The 26092-nt window shown below is 39.0% G+C and overlaps 1 protein-coding gene across 8 annotated transcripts in view; it reads left to right on the top strand.

Moving 5' to 3' along the window:
• Positions 1 to 26092, top strand: part of USP33 (ubiquitin specific peptidase 33) — a 72162-nt gene that overhangs the window by 5618 nt on the left and 40452 nt on the right. For all 8 annotated transcript variants that reach the window (XM_080658088.1, XM_080658086.1, XM_080658084.1 and 5 more), the window contains 4 exons: positions 23734 to 23865; positions 24058 to 24111; positions 24735 to 24797; positions 25790 to 25942. In XM_080658088.1, the coding sequence (XP_080514214.1) occupies positions 23785 to 23865; positions 24058 to 24111; positions 24735 to 24797; positions 25790 to 25942 (351 nt within the window). In that variant the 5' untranslated portion in view covers positions 23734 to 23784. The remainder of the gene's footprint in view (positions 1 to 23733; positions 23866 to 24057; positions 24112 to 24734; positions 24798 to 25789; positions 25943 to 26092) is intronic.

Below are 26092 nucleotides of genomic sequence, written 5' to 3'. Positions count from 1 at the left end.
AAACAGTTAATTACCTACAAGGGAGCACCCATACAACTGTCAGCTGATTTCTCAACAGAAACTATGCAGACCAGACGGGAGTGGCAAGAAATTTTCAAAGTGATGAATAGCAAGAACCTACAACCAAGATTACTCTACTCAGCAAAGCTATCATTCAGAATTGAAGGTCAGATAAATAGCTTCACAGATAAGAAAAAGCTAAAGGAGTTCATCACCACCAAACCAGTATTGTATGAAATGCAGAAAGGTATTCTTTAAGAAGAGGAAGAAGAAGAAAAAGGTAAAGATAAAAATTATGAACAACTAATACATGTCTATCAACAAGTGAATCTAAAAATCAAGTGAATAAAAAATCTGAGGAACAGAATAAATTGGTGAATATAATAGAATCAGGGACATAGAAAGGGAGTGGCCTGACAATTCTCAGGATAGGGGTGTGGGAGGTGCGGGAAGAGACTGGACAAAAATCGTACACCTATGGATGAGGACAGTGAGGGGGAGGTAAGGGCAGAGGGTGGGGTGGGAACCTGGTGGAGGGGAGCTATGGGGGAAAAAAAGAGGAACAATTGTAATAATCTGAACAATAAAGATTTATTAAATTAAAAAAAATTCAGGAACTGAAAAAGAAAATAAAATGGGTAGATTATTGGGTTCCTGGAAAATTACAAGTTACATCTGAAAAGTGTCAGAATATTTTTTTAAATATATATTTTTATTGATTTCTGAGAGAGGGGAGAGGGAAAGAGATTGAAATATCAATGATGAGAGAGAATCATTGATCAGCTGTCTCCTGCCTGCCCCCTACTGGGGATCAAGCCCGCAACCCAGGCATGTGCCCTTGACTGGAATCAAACCCAGGACCCTTCAGTCTGCAGGCCAACTCTATCCACTGAGCCAAACCGGCTAGGGCTCAATAGAACATTTTGACTAATAATGGTATGGTTTGTGTAAGTAATAGATGAAAAAGACAAATTATGAAAGACTTCATTATAAGTGTTTGATCAGAAAAGGTATATGATCCATCCACATGAATGCAAAATGAGCTGCAGAGTGTTGAAGGATGTTGATAAAGTAGAGTATATAGATCAACAGTCATTTAAAAGGGAAAAGTAAAAAAGAGATTTGAACAGTGCTGCCACCCCCACTAAATATATAAAGTCTGGCCTATCCTTTATTGTAAGCCTTTGTTAAATTAGTCTCTGTATTTCCAGGGTCTCGTACCTGAAATATGGTAATATGATGAAAATATGGGACCGAATGTGACATAAAATAAGACCGTTTTTAATGATTTATAAAATTCCAAAGTAGGAATTTCTAATATTTTTAGTACAGCATTATTTAAATGAATACATTTTTCTTCTTTTTTAGAAATTAATCACCAATAGTCTCATAAAAAATTGATAAAAATTCTTAGAGTGGCTCTCATTTGAATATGATTGCATTTGTTTTTTCAAGTTTCTATATGGTCTGCATAATTATTTTAATGACTGTCCCATAAATGCTAATGTACTGTTACTTAATAACCCCTTTATCTTTCTCAGAAGTGACTTAGATTACCATCAGCTGTTTTGAGCCTCATTTAGAACTATTAACATTCATTCTTGTTTTCCCTTTTTATTCCTATTTTTCCCTCTCCTCTTTCCCTTTTTCTTCCCCTACCTAGTATTTGTTACAATTATTTCAACTAGATAAGGTTACAGTTGACTACTTTGCCATTATTGGACTTTTTTTTGTCCTTTATTGTATATGCTAATTAATGTTCACAAATCTCAAAGGATTTTATTTAGAGTGAGGGTTGCCAGATTAGAGTTATTATTTTGGATGATTTGTTGTGGCAGTGTTAACAATAGATTGCCAGTAGAAAAATCAGGAGATTATATTGTTCTCTTAATAGATTTACTAAGGCTCTCATTAATTAGACTGTTAAGGGTCAAAGAGACATGTTCCACCCAGCTGGTGTGGTTCAGTGGTTGAGTGTTGACCTGTGAACCAGGAGGTCACAGTTTGATTCCCTATCTGGGCATATGTTCCCTACTTGGGTTGCAGGCTCCATCCCTAGTAGGGGGCATGCAGGAGGCAAGTGATCAATGATTCTCTCTCATCATTTATGTTTCTATTTCCCCTCCCCCCCAAAATCAATAAAGATATATTTAAAAATATTTTTTAAAAAAGAGATATGTTTCTAAGAAGAAGGGAATTAGAAGATTAGTACTAAATTCCTATTTCTATGTTATGGTTTGAATGAAAATTAAGAATGATTAGGGGAAGATTTATAGAACTCTGAGTTCTGTGTGGGGATTTGAAGGAGTTTGTTTGCCAGAATATTTGTTTAATGAACAAGAAACAGCCCTGACTAATGTGGGTCAGTGGATAGAGCATAGAGCCCACAGAAGGATCCTGGGATCAATGCCCGATCAAGGGCATGTACCTGGGTGGCAGGTTTGATCCCCGGTCCTGGTTGGGGCCTGTGCAGGATGCAATCAATTGATATATATCTCTCACATCAATGTTTTTCCCCCTACTTCCCCCTTCCCTCATCCCCCTTCTTCCCCCCTTTCCACTCTCTCTAAAAAAATGCATGGGAAAAAAATATCCTCAGGTGTGGATTAACAAATAAAAAACAAGAAACAGTTTTTTAAGTGATCATTAGTAGATTTCATAGATTAAAAGTCCTCATGAACAATGCTGTGGATTGATTTAGAATGAAATAAACTTTGCCCTGCCGGCCAGCGTGGCTCAGTAGTTGAGTGTTGACATGCCCAGGTCTACTAGGGCTGTGCAGGAGGCAGCTGATCAATGATTCTCTCTCATCGTTGATGTTTCTATTTCTCTCCCTCTCCCTTCCTCTCTGAAATCAATACAAATATATTTAAAAATATAAAATGAAATAAACTTTTCTGCTTGTTATTGTGTTCTTTTTACTGATACTTCCATTGGTCATTCTTTTGGGCTTCCTATTTTGGGTAGCAAATTCTATGGTAAAAATGAAAAAAATTAGCCATAACTTTTTTATACTACTAGTATTGACTTTTTGCCATTAAAATAATTCTACAGCCTAATATTTAAAACAGTACTCTTGGATGAACCACGTTAGTTATAGTGATGGAACAGTAGTGGTTGAAACTATTGATAGACAAATGAATTTTTCTGTAATCAGAATCGTAGAATTGACTTTTTAGTGCAAAAGGCTGTCCTTTGAAATACCACCTCTGACGGTTATCTAATCTCTGTGTGTTAAAGTGATGGCGAACATCCCACTTCCCAAGGCTCAACCTTCATTTTTTTTTTTTTTTAATATATTTTATTGATTTTTTACAGAGAGGAAGTGAGAGGGATAGAGAGTTAGAAACATCGATCAGCTTCCTCCTGCACACTCCCCACCGGGCATGTGCCCTCAACCAAGGTACATGCCCTTGACCGGAATCGAACCTGGGACCCTTGAGTCTGCCGGCCGACGCTCTATCCACTGAGCCAAACCGGTTAGGGCATCAACCTTCATTTTTATATAGCTCTTAACTATTGAAAATCTTCACCATTGATTGGATTTGTTATTTCTAACTTTCAAGTTAAGTAAAAAAGAAGGGATCCCTCTTACTTTGGTCATTATGTCCAAATAATTGGTATCAAGTTCTCCCAATTATTGCCTTTTGCTGTCTAAGCATCCATACTTTCAATTATTCCTCATCCTATAATAAAGGGGTAATATGCAAATTGACCATCACTCCAACACACAAGATGGCTGCCCCCATATGGTCAAAGATAGCCGCCCCCATGTGGACACAAGATGGCCACCAAGATGACCAGCAGGGGAGGGCAGTTGTGGGCAATCAGGCCAGGAGGGGAGGGCAGTTGGGAGGGACCAGGCCTGCAAGGGAGGGCAGTTAGGGCCAACCAGGTCTGCAAGGGAGGGCAGTTGGGGGTGATCAGGCCTGCAGGGGAGGGCAGTTAGGGGTGACTGGGCCGGTAGAGGAGGGCAATTGGGGGCAACCAGGCCTGGGGGGGAGGACAGTTGGGGGGGACCCAGGCCTGCAGGGGAGGGCAGTTGGGGGCGACCAGACTGGCAAGGGAGGGCAGTTAAGGGTGACCGGGCCAGCAGGGGAGGGCAGTTGGGGGTGACCGTGCCTGCAGGGGAGGACAGTTGGGGGTGACCGTGCCTGCAGGGGAGGACAGTTGGGAGCGACCAGACCTGCAGGAGAGGGCAGTTGGGGGCAACCGGGCCTGCAGGGGAGGGCAGTTGGGGGTGACTGTGCCTGCAGGGGAGGACAGTTGGGAGCAACCAGGCCTGCAGGGGAGGGCAGTTGGGGGCAACTGGGCCTGCAGGGGAGGACAGTTAGGGGTGACCAGGCCGGCAGGGGAGGGCAGTTAGGGGCTGTTAGGGGTGATCAGGCAGGCAGGCAGGTGAGCGGTTGGGAGCCAGCAGTCCTGGATTGTGAGAGGGTTGTCCGACTGCCCGTTTAGGCCCGATCCCACTGAAATCGGGCCTAAAGGGGCAGTCGGTCATCCCTTGAGGGGTCCCAGATTGGAGAGGGTGCAGGCTGGGCTGAGGGACACCCCCCCCCTGCACGAATTTCGTGCACCGGGCCTCTAGTGATAGAATATATATATTCCCTCCACCCCTTAAAAAAACTCCATGAAGTAGATGTTTGTAATTTTCTCAGTTTTATAGATGAGGAAATTGAGACTCTGAGAAGTAACTTAAACCTCATCACAAACCTGTAGTGGCGCTTGGCTTTGAATCCCAGTAGCCTTGCTTTAGAAACTTTACTCTTAGCCATAGTGTTGTTTTATATAGCTTTCAAATTTTTTATTTTAAGACTTTATATGGAAGGTATTCTTATTCTTTTAGCATCCTTCATAAATAAAATATTTCAGATAATCTACTTAGTTTATGAGTACAATAAGACTGGCTACTTTTAAATTCTGTAACATATTGTTCTATTGATAAATTGACTAAGAATTGCACTGTTATATGAGTTTTCTAGTGTCTCGAGTCTACCTGAAACCCTTGTTTTTGGCCTCACCTTCAGACAGTAGCTGCTTTAAACCCCAATATAAAATATTACATTCATCTGTGTTAATTTTAGCTCAGTTTACTAGTTTATTTTTTTATTTTTATTTTTTAAATATATTTTATTGATTTTTTACAGAGAGGAAGGGAGAGGGATAGAGAGACAGAAACATTGATGAGGGAGAAGCATCAATCAGCTGCGTCCTGCATACTCCCTACTGGGGATGTGCCCGCAACCAAGGTACATGCCCTTGACCGGAATCGAACCCGGGACCCTTCAGTCCCCAGGCCGACACTCTATCCACTGAGCCAAACCAGCTAGGGCTTTACTAGTTTATTTTTTAAAGACTATTTTTAAAATAATTTTATAATTAGATTTCACTAGCCTGCCTTCTGTTTCTTTATCTAGATTTTTGTTAAAAATCTTGAACATGTTTGGCTGATGTGGCTCAGTGTTGAGCATTGACCCATGAACCAGGAGGTCACAGTTTGATTCCAGTCAAGGCACATGCCTCGTTTGTGGCTCGATCCCCAATAGGGGGTGTGTAAGAGACAGCCAATCAATGATTCTCTCTCATCATTGATGTTTCTCTCTCTCTTCCTCCTCTCTCTGAAATCAACAAAAATATATTTAAAAAATATTGAACATTTCTGCCACTTGTAAGTACAGACATCATTCTTAATTCATACTAATCTTCTATGTAACTATTAGCTGTAATTTCTCCTGACAAATTTTTTTTTCTCACAATTGTTTGAATCTCCTTTTTTATACTAAGTATTTTATTTGTATACTGTTGTCAGCGTATATAAAATAACTAGCCTTGTGAAATAGAAATTCATGAAAATCAGAGTGATAGATGTTAAGGGACTGACAAAAGCAGAAGTTTGTATAGTATGGCATGAGTTATAGGGATAAGCTTATTGTACAGGCTTCATTCAGATTTAGCTCTCTTTGAATATTCACTGGTTCATGAAAAGTGGTTTAGAATACCTTCAAAGATTCATTTCACCACAAAAAGGAACAGACTTTTCTGGGGTCTGAAGGGATTCATATTTGAAGATACTCCAGTCAGGAGAGGGTCAGGTTGAGCATTGTGCAGACAGAATTGTTTAAAATCTGCAGCTGCCTAGGAAGCCTTCATACTGTTGAACCACTTCATAGCAGTGACGCTGGAGGAACCAGACATGACGCTCTCTAGAGCTGGTCAGATTTATCAATGTCAATAATGGGTTGGTCAGTCATGGGTCTGCAGGCCCAGACAGCAGGGCAGTCTGATTCTTTATCCTATATAATAAAGAGGTAATATGCAAATTGACCTCCACACCCTCACAAGGTGGCCACCCCCACATTGTCACAAGATGTCCACCCCCATGTCATCAGAATATGGCCGCCCCCATGTCATCACAAGATGGCTGCCTCCCACATTGTCACAAGACGGCCAGCAGGGGAGGGCAGTTGGGGGCGACCAGGCCTGCAGGGGAGGGCAGTTGGGGGTGACCGGGTCTACAGAGGAGGGCAGTTGGGGGAGTTCGGGCCGGCAGGGGAGCAGTTAGGTGTCAATCAGGCCGGCAGGGGAGCAGGTGGGGGCTATCAAGCTGGCAGGCTGAAGTGGGTTAGGGGCAATCAGGCAGGCAGGCGAGTGGTTAGGAGCCAGCAGTCCTGGATTGTGAGAGGGATGTCCGACTGCCGGTTGAATAGACTGAACATTGGAATATGGGCCTTTTTCAATATTAAAAGGCTCATTAGGTTACTAACTATATATGCTGATGTGTAATAAATATGAATAACCCAGGCGCCTATGTTTCTCCAATAAAATTTGAAAATCTGCTCTTCTGTTATTAGAATGGCAGGGTCAGAGTTTCAGGTTTGAAACTTGGAGGTTGTACTGCTAAGATATCCCCCACCCCAAAAGTAATAACTTGAGAAGCAATTTGAATCTATAGATGGGCAATTGCATATATACATCCAGGTATAATGTGCTATTATGCATGTTTTAAACTTTTTACTTCACTGGTATCATACAGTATGTATCATTCTGCAGCTTCCTTTTTTCCCCATTCAATATTATATCCTTTAGATCTGTCCATGTTGATAAAATTATCCATCAAGTTCATGCAGTAAAACTGTTGTGTAGTATTCAGTTATGGATATACCACTTATATATTCATCAAATGATAGATTTAAAACATTTTAGAATCAAAAGTGAGATTAAAGATTATCTAGAAAGTGAAGAGGAGAATATTTCCATTTCATTGGCTAACACTGGTATTTAAAGGAAAATGTATAGTTTAAATACTTTTATTTTAAGCAAATAAAAAGTAAGAAAATTCAGAACTCATGTTTAGGGATTAAGAAAATAAAATAAAAACCAAGTAGGAAATGTAGATTAAAGATAAAACTGTAATTAATGAAATTGGAAGCAAAACAAAAATAGTGGAAAGGATAAATCCCAAAGCTGGTTCTTGGCAAAGACCAATGAATTAGATAAACCTCTAAGAGAAGGTAAAAAAAAATTGGAGTAAAAATATACAAGTTTAGGAATGAGAAAGTAAACACCTAGATATGAATGATTAATGGGATTTTTATGCAAATTTTCTTGAGAATATTACATGCAATGCTATGATGCCAAAATTGAAAATCAAGAGGAAAGAGATGATTTTATAGCAAAATATAAATTAGTGGAATTGACCCAATAAGTGAAAAACTTGAACTGATTTATTCCTACTAAAGGATCAAAGAGATGATTGAAGATCTGTTCTTTTTTTTTTCTTTATTGATTAAGGTATTACATATGTGTCCCTAGCCCCCCAATTGCTCCCCGACCCCCGCTCATGTCCTCACCCCCCTGGTGTCTGTGTCCATTGGTTATGCTTATATGCATGCATACAAGTACTTTGATCTCTCCCCCTTACCCACACCCTCCCCTGCTTTCCCTCTGAGGTTTGATGGTCTGATCAATGCTTCTCTGTCTCTGGATCTGTTTTTCTTCATCAGTTTATGTTGTTCATTATATTCCACAAATGAGTGAGATCATTTGATATTTATCTTTCTCCAACTGACTTATTTTGCTTAGCATAATGCTCTCCAGGTCCATCCATTCTGATCTGTTCTTGAAAGAGGCAGCTGAACAGATGGTGTCACAGCTGTTTCATTTAATTTATAAAGAACACTAGAGGCCTGGTGCACGGATTCATGCACCAGTGAGGTCCCTCGGCCTGGCCTGCGGGGATTGGGCCAAAACTGGCTCTCTGACATCTCCTGAGGGGTCCCGGATTGCAAGAGGGCACAGGCCAGGCCGAGGGTCCCCACCGGTGCACGATTGGGGCTGGGGAGGGACCGCAGGAGGGCTCCAGGGCTTGTCCGGCCCATTTCGACCAGTCCCGATCGGCCGGACCCCAGCAGCAAGCTCACCTACCAGTCGGAGCATCTGCCCCTTGGTGGTCAGTGTGCATCACAGCGATTGGTCAAATGGTCGGACACTTAGCATATTAGGCTTTTATTATATGGGATAATGTAATATAGAAAAAAAAAACCCTATTTTGTGATATAGAATATGCAGAGCTACTCAGTACATTCTGTCAAGCACACATATTTTTATCCCTGATAAAAGTGTTTTCCAAAAAGGTTAATCCCACTTATGTATAGAAATACAAAATTTCTAAATATAGTATTAGGCAATAGAATCTAGATATGAAGCATTAGACTAATAGTACATTTGACCCAATATTATACCAATGCAAGGATCATTAGTATCAAATCTGTTAATATAATAGATTATATCAACAAATGAAGCAAGGAATAATAGTAAGCCATTAGTAGCTGCTGAGTAGACATTTGGTAAAGTTTATCAAGATTATTTCTAATTTAAAAAATCTAGGTAAATTAAGAATATAAGGAAATGCTCAGCTGGCATGGCTCAGTGGTTATGCATCTACCTATGAACCTGGAGGTCACAGTTTGATTCCCAGTAAGTGCACATGCCCGGGTTGCGGGCTCAACCCCAGTAGGTGATCAGTGATTCTCTCTCATTGATCTTTCTTTCTCTCTTCCTCTGAAATCAATACAAATATATATACACATATATACATATATCTATATACATATCTACATATATCTATATATGGAATAGAAGAAAATTATAGCAGATGTCCTAAATGGCAAAACTACTAAAACAACGACCCAAACATGGATGCTTTTGACCACTTTTATATTGAAGATAGCTTTAGAAGTCCTAGTAAATGCATTAAAACAGTATGATTATTGTTATTAATATTAGAGAATAGGAGGTAAAATGATCATGTTTTTCATATATTCAGAGAATAGCCAAGGGAACTGTGAAAAGGAATAGTGAAGATTTTACGGTTATAAAAGTATTTTATATAAACTTTATAATCAGATGTGGTATTGTCATAGATTAGTAGAGCAAAATGGAGCATACAGAAATATATTATGTTCAAATTTAATGAAGGGTAAAGATAGTGTTACTGTTCAGTGGGAAATGGGTAGATTATGTAATAAGTGGTGCTGGTACAATTGTCTGCCCATCTGGAAGAAAATGGGGTTTCTGTCTTAAGACGAACTCCAGATGGATTAAAGCTTTGTAAAAAAGTATTTAAGTTTATTCTACAGCTTTAACTAAATAAAAGATTAGAAATTCAGAGCCATTATAAAATAAGAGTTGTGTTTGATTTTATAAAAATGAAAACGTTTAATGATAAAGGACACCGTAAGAAAGTTAAGAGCAGTATTGGCACTAAAACAGACATATAGACTAATGGAATAACATAGAAATAACCCCTGCATAAGGTGGGGCTAAAGTAGTTTTACAGTTGTGAGTACATGAAGCACAGAGTTTATTTATTTATTTATTTTCTTCTTTTTTCTTTCTTTATTTTTTATTAAGGTATTATATGTGTACATATCTTACCATTGCCCTCCCCACCCCACTCCCATACATGCCCTCACCCCCCAATGTTTTGCATCCGTTGGTTATTCAGAGTTTATTTTTGTATTATTACTTATTAATTACTAGTAACCAGATGCACGAAATTTGTGCACATTAAAAGGGGATTAATTAGAGGAAATAATTTAATATTGCTATTTGCCCTTTCTCTATAATAGAAGTGTCAGAGATGAAAGAAAATTAGTAAAATGTATATGAAAACCTTCCTCCTTTCAGAGTCTGGGGCGCACCATGGCACCCAGAGTCAAGTTTCCACCCACCCACATGCGCCTCAAAATCTGGGTGAGACCCAGACCCGGCCACTCCCCCATCCCCCCATTGGGCTAGATCCAGACCCGGCCAGTCCCATCCTTGTCAAGCCCCGCCGGGCAGGGGACGTAGCCTCAGGTCCCCTGGCCCAATGCCAGGACGGGGGACATGGCCTGAGTTTCCCCAGCCCGGACCGGGGTGGGGAGCATGCCTTGAGGTCCCCCGTCAAGCCCCGCCAGGTGGGGGACACGGCCTGAGATCCCCTGTCAAGCCCTGCTGGGTGGGGGGCATGGCCTGAGGTCCTCCGTCAAGCCCCGCCAGACGGGGGGGCGCAGCCTCAGGTTCCCCGTCAAGCCCCGCTGGGTGGGGGGCGTGGCCTGAGTTCCCCTGATCCAGCACTGGGGGTGCACCTTGAGGTCCCCTGTCAAGCCCCGCTGGGTGGGGAGCACGGCCTGAGGTCCCCTTTCAAGCCCCGCCAGGCAGGGGGTCGCAGCCTCAGGTCCCCTGGCCTGGCGCTGGGGCGGGGGGAGCAGCCTGAGGTCCCCTAGCTCAGCACCAGAACGGGAAGCGCATCTTGAGGTCTCCTGTCAAGCCCTGCCGGGTGGGGGACATGGCCTGGGGTCCCCTGTCAAGCCCCACAGGGGCAGGGGAGGGTGTAGCCTCCAGTCCCTGTTGATTGCTCATTAAGGCTCCTTATGGGAACTTGGCCTCAGCTGTGGGTGCATCCATCTTTGTGACGGAGTGATGGTCAATTAGCATATTCCCTCTTTATTAGATAGGATTGTATTATTTTCTATACTAACAACTATAAACCTACTTTTGCCCCACCCTATATATGGTCAAATGTTTTTTGATAGGAGTGTCAAGACTATTTAATGGAAAGGGGCAGTCTTTTCAACAAAGGTATTGGGCAAACTGTATATCCACGTGCAAAAATATAAAGTTGGACCCTTACACCAAATACAAAAATTGACTCAGTGAGTCAAAGGCCTAAATGTAAGAACTAAAACTCGTAGAAGAAAATATATGGTGAAAAGTTTGTGACTTTGATATTTGATAGTGATTTCTTTTTTTTTTTTTTTTTTTTTTTTTTTTTTTTTTTTCAAATTTTTATTAAGGTATTATATGTGTACATATCTTACCATTGCCCCCCACCCCCACCCCACTCCCATACATGCCCTCACCCCCCAATGTTTTGTATCCGTTGCTTACTCTTATATACATGCATATAAGTCCTTCAGTTGATCTCTTATTTCCCCCACCTCTCCCTAACCTTACCACTGTAATTTGACAGTCTGTTTGATGCTTTACTGCCTCTGTAACTATCTTTTTGTTCATCAGTTTATAATGTTTTTCATTATCCCCAAATGAGTGGGATCATGTGGTATTTTTCTTTCATTGACTGGCTTATTTCACTTAGCATAATGTTCTCTAATTCCATCCAAGTGCCTACAAATGGTAGTAATTCCTTCTTTTTTACGGCAGCATAGTATTCCATTGTGTAGATGTACCATAGTTTTCTGATCCAGTCATCTGCTGATGGGCACCTAGGCTGTTTCCAAATCTTAGCTATTGTAAATTGTGCTGCTATGAACATAGGGGTGCATATCTCCTTTCTGATTGGTGTTTCTGGTTTCTTAGGATATATTCCTAGGAGTGGGATTACTGGGTCAAATGGGAGTTCCATTTTCAGTTTTTTGAGGAAACTCCATACTGTTCTCCACAGTGGCTGCACCAGTCTGCATTCCCACCAGCAGTGCACGAGGGTTCCTTTTTCTCCGCATCCTCGCCAACACTTGTCGTTTGTTGATTTGTTGATGATAGCCATTCTGACAGGTGTGAGATGGTATCGCATTGTTGTTTTGATTTGCATCTCTCGGATAATTAGTGACTTTGAGCATGTTTTCATGTGTCTCTTGGCCTTCCTTCTGTCTTCTTTCGAAAAGATTCTATTTAGGTCCATTGCCCATTTTTTTATTGGATCCTTTATCTTCCTTTTATTAAGTTGTATAAGCTGCCTGTAGATGTTGGAAATTAAACCTTTATCAGTGATACCATTTGCAAATATGTTCTCCCATACAGTGGTCTTTCTTGTTGTTTTGTTGATGGTTTCTTTTGCTGTGCAAAAGCTTTTTATTTTGATGTAGTCCCATTTGTTTATTTTCTGTTTGGCTTCCATTGCCCTAGGGGCAGTATCACTGAAAAAGTTCTTTTGGCATATGTCTGAGATTTTGCTGCCTGTGGATTCCTCTAGTATTTTTATGGTTTCCCGTCTTATATTTAAGTCTTGTACCCATTTTGAGTTTATTTTTGTGTATGGTGTAAGTTGGTGATCTAGTTTCATTTTTTTGCATGTATCTGTCCAATTTTCCCAACACCATTTATTAAAGAGACTGTCTTGACTCCATTGTATGCTCATGCCTCCTTTGTCAAATATTAAATGCGCATATTGGTTTGGGTCGATATCTGGATTCTCTATTCTGTTCCATTGATCTATATGTCTGTTCTTGTGCCAGTACCAGGCTGTTTTGAGGACAGTGGCTTTGTAATACAGCTTGAAATCTGGTATTGAGATCCCTCCTACTTTATTCTTCTTTCTCAGGATTGCTGTGGCTATTCGGGGTCTTTTTTTATTCCAGATGAATTTTTGGAGAGTTCTTTCTAGGTCTGTGAAATATGTCGTTGGTATTTTAATGGGGAGTGCATTGAATCTATAGATTGCTTTGGGTAGTATGGACATTTTAATGATGTTGATTCTACCAATCCATGAACATGGTATGTTCTTCCATCTGTTTACATCTTCCTCTATCTCTTTTTTCAGGGTCCTGTAGTTTTCCGCATATAGGTCTTTTACCTCCTTGGTTAGGTTTATTCCTAAGTATCTTAATTTTTTTGGTGCAATGGAAAATGGGATTGCTTTTTTAGTCTCTCTTTCTGTAAGTTCATTGTTGGTGTATAGAAATGCCATAGATTTCTTGGCATTAATTTTGTATCCTGCTACATTGCCGAATTCATTTATTAAGTCTGTTAGTTTTTTGATGGAGTCTTTCGGGTTTTTTATGTACAATATCATGTCATCTGCAAATAAGGACAGCTTTACTTCTTCTTTTCCAATTTGGATGCCTTTTATTTCTTCTTCTTGTCTAATTGCAGTGGCTAATACTTCCAGTACTATGTCAAACAGGAGTGGTGAGAGTGGGCATCCCTGTCTTGTTCCTGTTCTTAGGGGAAATGGTTTTAGTTTTTGCCCATTGAGTATGATGTTAGCTGTGGGTTTATCATATATAGCTTTTATTATGTTGAGGTATGATCCTTCTATTCCCACCTTGTTGAGAGTTTTTATCAAGAAAGGGTGTTGGATTTTGTCAAATGCTTTTTCTGCATCAATTGATATGACTATGTGATTTTTATCTTTCAATTTGTTTATGTGATGTATCACATTTATTGATTTGCGGATATTGAACCATCCTTGCATTCCTGGGATAAATCCTACTTGGTCATGGTGTATGATCTTTCTGATGTACTGCTGGATCCTATTTGCTAGAATTTTATTGAGGATTTTGGCATCTACATTCATGAGGGATATTGGCCTGTAATTCTCCTTCATTGTGTTGTCTTTATCTGGTTTTGGTATTAGGGTGATGCTGGCTTCATAGAAGGAGCTTGGAAGTGTTCCTTCCTCTTGAATTTTTTGGAATAGTCTGAGGAGGATAGGTTTTAGTTCTTCCTTGAATGTTTGGTAGAACTCTCCTGTGAAGCCGTCTGGCCCCGGGCTTTTGTTTGCCGGAAGCTCTTTGATGACTGCTTCAATTTCTTCCATAGTTACTGGCATGTTGAGCTGTTTAGATTCTTCCTGATTGAGTTTTGGAAGGTTATATTTTTCTAGAAATATGTCCATTTCCTCCAGGTTGTCCAGTTTGTTGGAATAGAGTTGTTCGTAGTATTTTTTAACAATCCTTTGTATTTCAGCGGGATCTGTTGTTATTTCACCTCTTTCATTTCTGATCTTGTTTATTTGGGTCCTCTCTCTTTGCTTCTTGGTGAGCCTGGCTAGAGGTTCATCAATCTTGTTTATCCTTTCAAAGAACCAGCTCTTGGTCTTGTTGATCTTTTGTATTGTTTCTTTGGTCTCTATGTCGTTTATCTGTGCTCTGATCTTTATTATTTCCTTCCTTCTGCTTACACTGGGCTTTTTTTGTTGCTCTTTTTCTAACTCTTTGAGTTGTTGGGTTAGGTAATTTATTACCCCTGTTTCTTGTTTTTTGCAGTAGGCTTGTAGAGCTATGAACTTCCCTCTCAAGACTGCTTTCGCTGTATCCCATAGATTTTGGATTGTAGTGTTTTCATTGTCATTTGTTGTCATGATGTTTTTTATTTCTTCTTTGATCTCTCTGGTAACCCAGTCATGGTTTAATAGCATGCTGTTTAGTCTCCATGTGTTTGATTTCTTTGGGTTGTTTTTATTGTAGTTGATTTCCAGTTTTATGCCACTGTGGTCTGAGAAGATGCTTGATATGATTTCTATCTTCTTGAATTTGAAGAGACTTTGCCTGTGTCCCAACATATGGTCTATCTTTGAAAATGACCCATGTGCACTTGAGAAGAATGTATATTCTGTGGCTTTGGGGTGAAATGTTCTGAAGATGTCAATTAATTCCATCTGGTCTAGTGAGTCATTTAGGATTGATGTTTCTTTGCTGATGTTTTGTTTAGAGGATTTGTCCAATGGTGATAGTGGGGTATTAAAGTCTCCTACTATGATTGTATTGCTGTCAATCTCTCCCTTGATATCCTCCAGGAGTTTTTTTATGTATTTGGGTGCTCCTGTATTGGGTGCATATATGTTTACCAGAGTTATTTCTTCTTGTTGGATTGCTCCCTTTAGTATTATGAAATGGCCTTCCTTATCTCTTGTTATGTCCTTCAGTTTGAGATCTAATTTGTCAGAAATAAGTATTGCTACCCCAGCTTTTTTTTCAGTTCCATTTGCCTGGAAAACCTTTTTCCATCCCTTCACCCTCAGTCTGTGTGCGTCTTTTTTTCTGAGGTGGGTTTCTTGTAGACAGCAGATATATGGGTCGTGTTTTCTTATCCAATCCGTTACCCTATGTCTTTTGATTGGGGCATTTAATCCATTTACATTTAAAGTTATTATTGATAGGTACTTATTTGTCGCCATTCCTATTCTTTACCCCTGTGTTACTTCTTCACTTCCTATTTCTTTTTTTTTTTTACAGCAGACCCTTTAGCATTTCTTGCATTGCTGGTTTGGTGGTAATAAATTCCCTTAGTCCTTTTTTGTCTGTGAAGCTCCTGATTTCACCTTCAATTTTGATTGACAGCCTTGCTGGGTACAGTATTCTTGGATTCAGCCCCTTCCTTTGCATGACTTTGTATATTTCATTCCATTCCCTTCTGGCCTGATGAGTTTCTGTTGAGAAATCAGTTGCTAGTCTGATGGGGGTTCCTTTGTATGTAACTTTCTGTCTCTCTCTTGCTGCTTTTAAGATTCTTACTTTGTCGTTGGTGTTTGCCAATTTAATTATAATGTGCCTTGGCGTCGGTCTTTTGGGGTTCATTTTGCTTGGGACTCTGTGAGCTTCTTGGATTTGTGTGTGTTTTTTCTTCCCTATATCTGGGAAATTTTCTGTTATTATTTCTTCAAAGAGGTTTTCTATTCCTTGCTCAGCTTCCTTTCCTTCTGGAACCCCTATTATGCGGATGTTGTTTTGTTTCGTGTTGTCCCAAAGTTCCCGTAGACTCTCCTCTTGCCTTTTAATTTTTTTTTCTAGAAGTTGCTTTTCTTGGGTATTTTTTTCCATCTTGTCTTCTAGCTCACTGATGCGGTCCTCTGCTTCTTCTAGTCTACTCTTGATGCTTTCTATTGAGTTCTTTACAGCAGCGATGTCATTTTTCATTTCTTCTTGGTTCTTCTTCATTTCCTCTTGGTTCTTGCTCATATTGTCGAATTTGTCTTCCATTCTTTTCAGCCACCTTATGACCATTTCTCTGAATTCTTTTTCTGGAAGGTTGCTTGCCTCCATTTCGTTTACTTCCTTTTCTGGTGATGCCTGCTTTTCTTTCATATGCGGGCTGCCTCTTTGTCTCCCCATGGTCTCTCTTCTCTGGGTGTCTGGTTATGTAGTTCTCTCTCTCCTGGGTTGATTTAAAGGCACAAAATACAGCACTACCAGGTACAACTCACAAGGCACTGAACAGGAATGTATTCACGATATTAATAACCTCCAATAAAGGTGACCACCAGAAAAAGGCAAATTAGGTGATAGGAGAGAAAGAAGAAGAGGAAAAAAGAAAGAAAGAAAGAAAAAAAAAAGGAGTGTGAAAATGAAATTGGGAAAAGGGAAAGTAAAGAGAAGAAAAAGAAAAAAAAAGTAAGAGAGACAAGAAAGTGACTAAGAGAGATAGGGGAACAGACTATATATATTGGGGATAAAACTCCAATAGAACAATCACTAATCCCAGCAAATGCCAGCAACAAGTGCCTGGGGATTAGTACAAACTACAACACCAACTAATATGGAGTGAGGCAAGGGAAAGCTGAAGCACAAAACAAACAAAAAAAATAAACAAAAGAAGAATAAGCAAAACAATCTCACAAAAAAGCATAAAAATTGGATATAATCTACATTCAAGCAAACAACAACAAAAGGACAGAGAGAAGGACAAGTTTATGGATAGCTCAGACAGCGAAGGGAGAGGTGTATGTGGACTTGGAGCAGGGGATTGGAGATTAGATATGTAAGTAGGGTGAAATTTTAACAAGGGGTAAACAGAAAGAATAGGGAGAATCTAAAGCAGTAAAAGGTAAGATAAACAGGACACTGAAAAGGGGGAGGTTAGGAAGAGAGTGATGGCCTAAAGGTAGAGTTGAGATAGAGTAAAACGATGCTAAAGGAAAGATAGAAATAGAATATAGAACCCTAATCCCAAAATAAAATGAAGAGAAAATAAAATGACACTTAAAAAAAAAAAAAAAAAAAAGATAAAATAGCAGTAGTAATAATACGGATTGAAAATAAAAATGTAATAATTAAAAAGGTAAAATCAAGTGATGAAAAAAGAAAAAAAAAAGTTTCTTGATTAAAAGATGCAAAAAATGAAAATAAAAAAGAATAAAAAAATAAAAAAATAAAAGGTAAAAATAAAATGTGAAGTAGTGAAGGTCATTCACTTCCTCTGTTTTTCTGTTTGGCACGCCTGTTTCTCAGTCCAGACAGTATTGCAGTTCCCTGCGATCCACTGCTCTTCGGTGTTGTAAGCCAGTCCTGATTTTAAGCAGGCGGTGTGTCTTAATTTCTCGTAATCCTTTATTTTTTATTACACAAGAGTCAATTTGTGATTCAGCCCCTGGGTGGCAGTGTTTCTGGATTAACTTCCGGGTCTATCTATGGCCTCTCTAGGCAGTGTTAGAGCCTTCTTTCCCGCACTCGCCACTGGCCTGTGGGAGTGGTCTGCCTCAGAGCTGACTCTCTGATGGTCACTCCCAGCTCCGATCCCCAGGTTCCAGAAAAACAACCTTCCCCTGCAGTCTCCCAGGGTGTCCCCAACTGGGTGATCCTATGTATTGGGCTTAGTAATCAGAGGCAAGAACTTTAAGAGGAAAAAGCCCAGTTGTGCGAACTCCGGGACTCCGCGTAAGGCCAGGCACCCAGGGAACGCAGGGGCTGCGCTTAAGTCTGGACTGCCTGAAATTCTTAGGGTGTCCCTGCACTTCAGATCAAAATGGGTTGCTTTTTAGAGTGCCCTTCTCTTAGCAGCTCTGAGGACCCCTTTCCACAATCACAGATCACGCCAGCCCCTACAGCCACGGATTTTTCTAGGCACAGACTTCCCTGGTCCTCCAGCTCCCGCAAAACGCGCGTTCCTCTCTCCCGCCGGGGCCAGAGACCTCACCTTATCCCAGGCGAAATCTGACCTTTCCGTGGTGGAGTGTAGAGCTCCTCTGAACCCGTGTGCTTGCGCCAGTTGGGGAGCGTTGTTCTGGGGCTCGCAGCTGTTCCTGGGGTGCCGCAGTTGTGGATTCTCAGGCTTCAGATAAGCTCCACTTTCCGGATCAAGATGGCGCAGACTCCGCTTCCAAGCCCGCAGCTCCGGGAGGGGACCCAGCCGCAGTTGGTGCTGCCAGGTCAGGGGAACCCCGTTCAGCAGTCCCCCACCTCCTTCTGGAATTCAGCTGTCTCCCAACCGGCGAACAAACACTCCTTGTGCGACCCTCAGCTGTTCTTTCTTTCTGCTCCGGGACAAGGCTCGGAACACGTCTGTCTATTCCGCCGCCATTATTCCCTCAGTCTTTTTCCATTGATTTTAGAGAGAGTCTGATAGTGATTTCTTGATATAACACCAAAAACACAGGCAACAAAACTAAATAGATAAATTGGACTATATCAAATTAAAAACAATTCTTTATGAAAGAACACAATCAACAGAGTGGAACGGGAGAAAATATTGCAAATCATGTATGATAAGGAATTAAATATACAGAATATATAAAGGACTTCTACAACTCAACAATAAAAATACAAACAATCCCATTAAAAGACAGAGCAAGGACTTGGATATTGATTTCTTAAAGGAGGTATTTAAATAAATGGCTAACAAACACATGAAAAGATGTTCAGTATTATTGATCATTAGGAAAAAGAAAATTGAAACCATAGTGAGATACCACCTTATACCCATTAGGATGGCTCTTATCAGGAAACCAAAAAATAACACAAAAATAAGTGTTGGTGAAGATGCGAAGTAATTGGAACCCTTGTGTACTGAAGTGGGAATGTGAAATGGTGCAGCTGTATGGCTGGAAGTATGTATGTACGTGTATAGTATGGCGATTCCTCAAAAAATTAAAAATGGAATTACCGCCCTGCCAGTGTGGCTGAGTGTCGACCTATGAACCAGGAGGTCATGGTTCAATTCCTCATTAGGGCACGTGCCGGGGTAATGGGCTCGATCTCCACTGGGGGGCGTGCAGGAGACAACCAATTGATGATTCTCTGTCATCATTGATGTTTTTATCTCTCCCTCTCCTTTCCTCTCTGAAATCAATAAAAAAAATATTTTTTAAAAAAATGAAATTGCCATTCGCGGGCTGATGCTCCAACCACTGAGACAAACCATCCAGGGCTACAGGAATGTTTTTAATGGCAGGTATGGAAACAAAATGAATGTTCATTGTGAAAAAGTTGACATAGAGGGATGTCAAAGTAGTATTGACCAAAAGGGCCATATATGTCTCTGTATATTTATTTATATATGATTTTATAAGAATGGAAAAATATTGAAGCATACATCCAGATTTTATAGTGCAGATATGTTGGTGTTAAATTCTTTCGGTTTTTGTGTGTCTAAAGAAGTCCTTATTTTGTCTTTGTTTTTGAACAATGTTTCCTAAATATGGAAATTAAATAACTCGACAGTGTTTTTTCAGTTGTGTGAAGATGTTGCTCCATTGTCTTCTGGTTTGCATTGTTTCTAATATACATTATGGGTCTGTCTTGGCTGTTTGAAGATGTAGTTGTTATAACTGGTTTTAAGCAACTTGTTTTTGATGTGCCATAGTACAATATATTCATGTCTTATGCTTCAAGTTTGTTGTGTTGCATCAATTTGTACATTTTTAGTTTTCATCAAATTTGGACTTTTCCACCCAGCTGAGTAATGATCTTATTTATTTACTAGAGGCCTGGTGCATGAAATTCATGCACTCGTGGGTTGGGGGGGCGTCCCTCAGCCCGGCCTGTGCCCTCTCGCAGTCCAGGAGCCCTTGGGGGATGTCTGACTGATGGCTTAGGCCTGCTCCCTGAGCCGTCAGTTGGACATCCTTAGTGCTGCCGTGGAGGCGGGAGAGGCTCCCAGCACTGTTGCTGTGCTTGCCAGCCGTGAGCCCAGCTCAGGGCTTCTGGCTGAGTGGTGCTCCCCTGTGGGAGCGCACTGATCACCAAGGGGCAGCTCCTGCATTGAGCGTCTGCCCCCTAGTGGTCATATGCATCATGTGACTGGTCGTTCCCCCATTCTGTCGATTTGCATATTAGCCTTTTATTATATAGGATTTTAAAATATATTTTTATTGATTTCAGAGAGGAAGGCAGAGGGAGAGAGAGATAGAAACATCAATGACAAGGGAGAATCATTGATTGGCTGCCTCCTGCACACTCCCCACTAGGGATCGAGTCCACAACCCAGGCATGTGCCCTTAACTGGAATCGAACCTGGGACCCTTCAGTCCGCAGGCCTCTATCCAGCTAGGGCAGTAATGATCTTATTAATTCTCAGTCTTTCTGTTTCTATTTGAATAGTTTCTTTTGTTATGTCAAGTTCATTATTCTTTGCATTGTCTAATTTGCTGTTAATCTCATACATATGATTATTCACCTCAGACACTGTTTCTTTTTAAACATCTAGAAACTTGATTTGGGCTTTAAAAAAAAAAACTTCCATGTCCTTCCTTAGCATGTGTATCCTTTATTCTGTCATCTGTTATTTCTGGGTTTCTTTTTCCACTCCTCCCTGTGAGTCAGATTTTCCTTCTTTGTATGTCTTACAATTTTTATTTATTTATTTATTTATTTATTTATTTATTTATTTATTTATTTATTTATTTATTTATTTATTTTTATTAATTTTTACAGAGAGGAAGGGAGAGGAATAGAGAAACATCTATCAGCTACCTCCTGCACACTCCCTACTGGGGATATGCCCGCAACCAAGGTACATGCCCTTGACCGGAATCGAACCTGGGACCTTTCAGTCCGCAGGCCGATGCTCTATCCACTGAGCCAAACCGGTCAGGGCTGTCTTACTATTTTTGATTGGATGTCAGACATTGTCATTTTTACCTGTTAAGGTGCTAGGTTTTTTCATTCTCTTAAATATCTTTCAGCATTGTTTTGGTAACAGTTATGTTTCTTAGGAACAGTTTGATACTATAATAGTTGCTTTGAGCCTTTTTAAGGCAGAGCTTTCTGAGTGCTCTATTTTATTCACTGTATATTATGAAGTCTTTCAACTCTGGCTAATGGGAACACAAACTTGTGTTGGCTTTGAGAATTGTTCTACCTATTCCTTTCCAGTAGTTCTTTCTCCTGCTTAGGGTAGTTTAATCACATACATATGCTCTTCAGTACTCAGAGGAAGACAATGGTATCTCTCTGTAAATCTTGTGAGTTCACTCACTCTCTGTTTAATTCTTTCCTCTCTGTTACCTGACTGTGATTTTCAGCTACCTTGGCCCCCTGAATTTTCAATTCTCTACCTGTACTGTGGCCTAAAAATTTTCTCCAACCAGTAAGCTGGGACAGTCACCTTGTTTTTATCTTCTAAGGGATCAGTGTCCTACACTGCCTATTATAGTGCAATGCCTGAAAACCATTGTTTTATACATCTTGTCTGGCTTTTTAGTTATTTAATGTGAGAAAGTAAATCTGCTCCTTGTTACTCCATCATGGCTGGCAGTGGAATTAATTATCTAAGAGGGAAGAGATACCTAACTGCAAAAGGAAGTGAGAGGTGGGTGGGAAAGGTTGCCAAATCCTCCCCCAAACATTAAGAAATGAAAAATATTAGCAGTTATTTTAAGTTTAACTTCATGCTCTGAATGTTTGGGTCACGGCTTATTTAATATTATATGATAACTAGTGGCCTGGTGCACGGATTCATGTACATTGAAAGGAAATTAATTAGAAGAAAGATTCATGCGGTATTTACATTACTGCAAAAAAATACATGTCAAAATAGTATATATAATATAGTATTATAAAATTAAAACACGCATATGATTGGCGCCAGCAAGAGCTTTATATGCACGAGTCAACATTTATTTTTAAATTGCCAGTGCGCATCATATGTACCGATCGGTCAGATAGTCGGATGGATGTACAGCCAATCATTTAGCCTTTTATATGTATAGGTGTAATGTTTGGAAATAATGATTTATTTTCTATTAACCCCAGAGTGATGATTCCTATTATATTTTGTAGGTAACAGTATAATATTGGATTCATTATTTTATCGAACCTTTTTGTTTAATGTTTTTACTAATGTGTTAATATTTATAACTCTTCATTCTTTCCTGGTAAGTTTCTTAATTTTCCCCTGGTATTCTCAAACCCCAAAGATCAACTAATGATGACATGAAAAGCCCTATTATTAAGAATTTATAGCCCAAAGAAGATGGAGAAATACTGAGTTAGATTTGAGACTTTTATTTGGAAATCACTCTGTATATCCAGTTAACTCTATGATTTATAAAATTTTTAGTGGAGATAGATAAAATTTAGTGACCTTCTAGTATTCTGATCATACTTTTCTCATAAGTTATTATGATGTATTGGAGAAATTAAGTGGATTGGTATTGCAGAACACTTTGCCTTCTGTTTATTTTAATGAAATTGAGGAAACTTTTGAAGAATATTGAGAAAATTATAATTAATTGGGGAAACTACCTCAGTCTTAAACTGGTGGTCTCATGGGGAGAGAGGTATCAGACCTTATTGGTCATATTAAAGAAACACTGTATAAAGATGTGATGCAGAGAGCCCAATAAAATTTTATGAATATATGTATGTGCAGTATGTGTATACAATCACATACACACATACACTCACACATGACATATACTACCTCATTAAATCCTTACAGTAACCCCATAAGTTAGGGATGCCATTCCGCTCTTATTGTTATCCTCAGGTTTGACTTCAGAGTCCTTGCTCTTATCCATAAGATATACATGTGAATTCAAGTTCTAGTTTCACCAAGTGTTGACAGTGTGAACTCAGGTTTGCCTCTGTAGCCTTAGATGCAAATGAAGATAATGGTAACTACCTCACTCACAGTTGTTGAAAGGGTCATATGATAATGTGGTTCTCAACTTGGGATGATTTTGCCGCCTACAGGACATAATTTTACACTGTGTAGTGATTTTGGTTATCAAAGTTTAGAGTGGTGGTGAGAGTGTTCTGGCAGAAATCTTGCTAAACATCAGGACAGTACCCCACAACAAATAATTATCTGGCCCAAAGTGTCAATGGTGCTAAGGTTGAGAAACTTTGATGTAAAGTAACTATCCTGGTATATTGCTAGGATATCAGACAATTTTATTTATTAGTATATTATCAGAAGGGGCTGCTGCTAGTTTGAAAATGAAGTTATCCATTTGAATTTTCTTTCTATTTCAATATAGGTGTTCATTTTTTTTAAGGATAAAAATATTAAATTGAATAACTTGAAAATTTCCCTTTCATTTATTTGTAAAAAGTAAAATGAAAGGGAGAAAGGGGAAAAAGCAGTAAAAGTAATGGAGAAACAAACTTAACATGGATTCATGAATGTTAATTTTAATGAAATATTTAGTAGAGATATTTTCAGTGTTTAAATTAACTTCATGAAAGTAATCTAAGTATATTTGAAAATATACTCTTTTGTGTGTTTCTTATTTTATCTTTTATTTTAATATCTTAACATTTTAAAATTAACTTTTGGTCATTTTTTCCATAGGTATTACCTTATTTGGAAAGCCCCGGGAAACAGGAGAAAATTTATAACAAAATGCCAGGTTTTCGAAATCATTGTTCACATTTGGACTCAGTTGGTGAAATAACAAAAGAAGAGTTAATACAAAAATCTCATGTAAGAAAATTATTTTTTTCCCTTCCTTAAAAAATCATATTCACTTTCTCCTGAATGTGTTTTTTGTAAATTACTATAATACTCTTGTGTTTAGGAGTCCAGATTTTTTACATAAGATATTATTAGTGAATTGTATGTGTTTGTCTATGTTAAGATAATGATAATGTTGTCCATGTGATTTTTGTTTCATAGAGTACTTGTCAGGATTGTAAAGTCAGAGGACCAAATCTTTGGGCGTGCCTGGAGGTATATATATGTTTCTTCTCAAATGTTTGATATTATAAAATTTTATATCTGGATAAGGATAACTAGAAGGTATTTTTGACACTTAAAACATTTCACAAATGAACATATTTTTTTAATCCAGTCCCCCCCCCCCCATTTGAGGGTATGTTTTTATTGATTTTAGAGGGAGAGGAAGAGAAATGAGTGAATTATACTTATATGCATTGATTGGTTGCCTCCCATATGACTGGGGATGGAACCTGCAACTCTTCGGTGCATAGGACAATGCTCCAGCCAACTGAGCCCCTGGCCAGGGCAAATGAAATTATTGATGACAAAAATTAAACTTCAAACTTTGGGTTTTAATTTACAATTTTTTCACAGAGTTTTAGTAAATCACTAAAATATTTTATGCTTATTTTTTATTAGAGGTGACAACTTTTAGCTTAGAAATATTCTGGTTTTATTCTTTTGTGCCTATTATCTTTTAGTTAAAATAACTATGGAAAGTCAGTTGATCATTAAGTTAAAAAACATGATAAAAATGATCAAAAGTTAATTGTAAATGTAATTGCAATGCTGTTATTACAATGTGACACTTGTTCTAAAATACTTTATTTTCTTTTTTGTATAATTATTTATAGAATAGATGTTCATATGTTGGCTGTGGTGAATCACAAGTAGATCACAGCACCATACATTCTCAGGTATGTATATAGAAAATTTTAATGCAAGGCATTTTTAAAGAAAGCCTGAAGGAGAGGGAAAGCAAATACAACATTATTAATTGAAGTTATAATTTGAAAGTTTGCTCCCATTCTAAACTGTAAGTTTCTCAAGAATGAACCGTCTTTTTTCACATTGATATCTCTACTGCATCAGCTGTTCTTAACTAGGGTTGCTCAAATCAGTCAATTAAGCCTGAATACCCTGAGACACTCAGGCATCATTGTACTTAATTAATTTACTTCTGTGCATCTAGAGCAGGGGTGGGCAAACTTTTTGACTTGAGGGCCACAATGGGTTCTTAAACTGGACCGGAGGGCCGGAACAAAAGCATGGATGGAGTGTTTGTGTGAACTAATATAAATTCAAAGTAAAGGAGTGGAGGGGAGAGCAAGAGAACCAGATAGAATAGCCGGATCCGGCCCTTGGGCCGTAGTTTGCCCAAGGCTGATCTAGAGTGTTCGTGTTATGTACCATTCTTGGTAGAAATGAGAAAATAGTTGCTCAAATTATTTTCTTACAGAAACCCAGTTGAGAAAGGCTGAGTTTTATATATCTAAGATCATGTATTTACTATTACTGAGCTGTTTTGTGCTTTAACTCATGTCATGTATATTCTTTTGCCATTCTGATCTCCTAGAATAGATACTGTGTTACTGTCAATTATTTTTTTTGTATTATGCTTACATGCTAACTGCAAAGCAGTCTTATACTGTTGTGTTTTATTTTTATAATGAATGGTACTGAAAAATGACAATAGAATAACTTCTAGAGTAGACTTAGATATTATTATTATTCACAATACTTCAGCAGTTTATCGAAAGAATGTTTTCTGGTGTTCGCCTTTAACTCTTCTCTTTGGAGTATGTTGTTACTGATCAAAGGCCAGCAGTTTATCTTCTATGCTTTCCTGAAATGTTTTCAACTATACCTAATTCTGGTTCCTCTTCTTTGTTCTTGTGAAATTATACAGGAAACAAAGCATTATTTAACTGTGAACCTTACTACTCTTCGAGTATGGTGTTATGCTTGCAGCAAAGAAGTATTTTTGGATAGGAAATTAGGAACTCAGCCTTCATTGTCTCACATAAGACCGCTTCACCAAACACAAGAAAACAATGTCCAGGTAATAATCTAAATCCATCTAATTGTAATATCAAATATCTTCAGATAATAATTTCAGAATTTGTCCTGTAGTTGAAATTTAAAAGAATCCCACCAAACCTGTACTGTGAAAAATATCTGCAATGTGCCTCTTTTTCTCAGTTCAAATACT

This window comes from Plecotus auritus, assembly GCF_963455305.1.
Source record: "Plecotus auritus genome assembly, chromosome: 2".
NCBI classification, from domain to species: domain Eukaryota; kingdom Metazoa; phylum Chordata; class Mammalia; order Chiroptera; family Vespertilionidae; genus Plecotus; species Plecotus auritus.
This window is presented reverse-complemented; position numbering and strand designations above follow the sequence as displayed.